Source organism: Rhagoletis zephyria, unplaced genomic scaffold (genome assembly GCF_001687245.7).
Source record: "Rhagoletis zephyria isolate East Lansing unplaced genomic scaffold, Rhagoletis_zephyria_1.1 Rzeph_scaffold_27795, whole genome shotgun sequence".
Lineage (NCBI taxonomy): Eukaryota > Metazoa > Arthropoda > Insecta > Diptera > Tephritidae > Rhagoletis > Rhagoletis zephyria.
In genome coordinates this window covers 3177-5084 of record NW_016184852.1, presented here as the reverse complement: position 1 = coordinate 5084, position 1908 = coordinate 3177, and the positions used below count along the sequence as shown (strand labels likewise).

At 37.9% G+C, this 1908-nt stretch overlaps 1 protein-coding gene across 1 annotated transcript; it reads left to right on the top strand.

The window, feature by feature from the left end:
* Positions 1-3: 3 nt before the first annotated feature.
* LOC108382611 (tyrosine-protein kinase transmembrane receptor Ror2-like) lies at positions 4-1218 on the top strand (the record flags this gene model as incomplete). The annotated part of the gene is made up of 2 exons (XM_017638983.1): positions 4-336; positions 403-1218. Coding segments are annotated over 2 exons (1137 nt in total), but the record flags the coding sequence as incomplete, so codon positions are not given.
* Positions 1219-1908: the final 690 nt, after the last annotated feature.

Genomic DNA, 1908 nt, shown 5'->3' with positions numbered 1-1908 from the left:
CTGCATTTGATTATTTTACTGGTACACAAAATTTCGAGACACAAGGAGTACTCGCTGCAACAGCAACGACAACAGGTGCCCACGTCCGAGTGCAATGTTTCAGTGCGTGGCGGCGGCGGTGAATGCAACTTGGCAGAGAGTAGAGAAACTTTGGGTTCGAATAATGCAATGGCGATGAGCAATAAGTGTGGCACTTTAAAAAGCACGGCTACCGTCCATAGCTCAGCAGAACCAAAAAATAATTTAAATACCAAATTAGAGAAGCTGGAATATCCACGCGGTGATATCGTGTATGTGCGTTCCCTGGGACAGGGCGCATTCGGTAGAGTGTTTCAGGTAGTGTTTCTGTTAAAATAAGTTGGATAAAATTATGAAAGTTGTATATTTTTCAATTCTTTTTAGGCTAAAGCACCTGGTCTTGTACCTGGCAATGATGACTACCTGGTCGCCGTGAAGATGTTAAAGGACGACGCCAGTGATCAAATGCAAATGGATTTCGAGCGGGAGGCTTGCCTACTAGCCGAATTTGATCATCCCAATATTGTTAAACTACTCGGCGTATGTGCACTAGGTCGTCCCATGTGTTTGCTCTTCGAATTCATGTCACCTGGCGATTTGAGTGAATTTTTGCGCGCTTGTTCTCCTTACGCCACACATCAAATACAACAACGAAATCGTCAGGAATTGAATGAGGGCCATCTGCTGCAGATTGCAGCTCAAATTGCCGCCGGTATGGTCTATTTGTCAGAACGTAAATTTGTACATCGAGATTTGGCTACACGCAATTGTCTAATCAACGAACAGATGGAAGTAAAAATCGCTGATTTTGGTTTATCACATAAAATATATCTGCAGGACTACTATAAGGGTGATGAGAACGATGTTATACCGATACGTTGGATGCCGCTCGAAAGTATTTTGTATAATAAGTTTTCCATTGAATCGGATGTTTGGGCGTATGGCATTTGTTTATGGGAGATTTTCTCTTTTGCTCTTCAACCTTACTTTGGGCTGACACACGAAGAGGTGATTAAGTTTATCAAGGAAGGCAATGTACTTAGCTGTCCGGATAATACGCCATTATCGGTTTATGCTTTAATGCGGCGCTGCTGGAATCGTAAACCTAACGAACGTCCTAGTTTTGCAGAAATTAATCATTGCATACAACACAGCCTAGTGGAATATGAATGCAAGACAATGATGTAGTGTGGCAAGGGGTTAAGCAAAAAAGAAAGTGAAATGAAAAAATGTAAACGAGATTACTTACTTCCAACTGGCCATATGCATATGCAAGCAAATTTTGTATTTAAAAGTAAAAACACTTCCGTTCAAAAACACTCAGCAGTGGTTAATTTGAGAATAGTTTGAAAGTAGCAATATTTTTCTGGAAAAAAACGTATACGTACATACGTATTTGATATATTGTATTATAACAATAAGCACGACGCACAAATTAAGCAGCCATTATATTAATAAAATGCATACTTACATACTTACTAATAATATCTCAGAAATGTTGTGTTCAGGCAATAATTTTAGTAGTTCTGTGCGTTATAAATAAGTAGCTGAACTGTACAAGTTTCCTTATTTTTTTTTTTATTTTTTACAATGATTATACTCAGTAACGTATTATAAGTCAGGTTCGCAATCGAATCGTATCTAAAAAGTGGTAGCCACTAAATTAGTAACCAAAAAACATACACAACTTTTAATTTATAAAAAAAAAAATTCTTTCTCAAAGGCGTTCTAATCATCGAAAAGCAGTAGTCTGCGTTATCTTACTCAACGAATCATACTGACAATTTACTATGTACTAATGGTGATGTACTGGTGTAACTGGAATGCATACATACGTTCAAATATGGCCATCATATCTAGCGGACATATTGAGATTAATGTGAATTGATT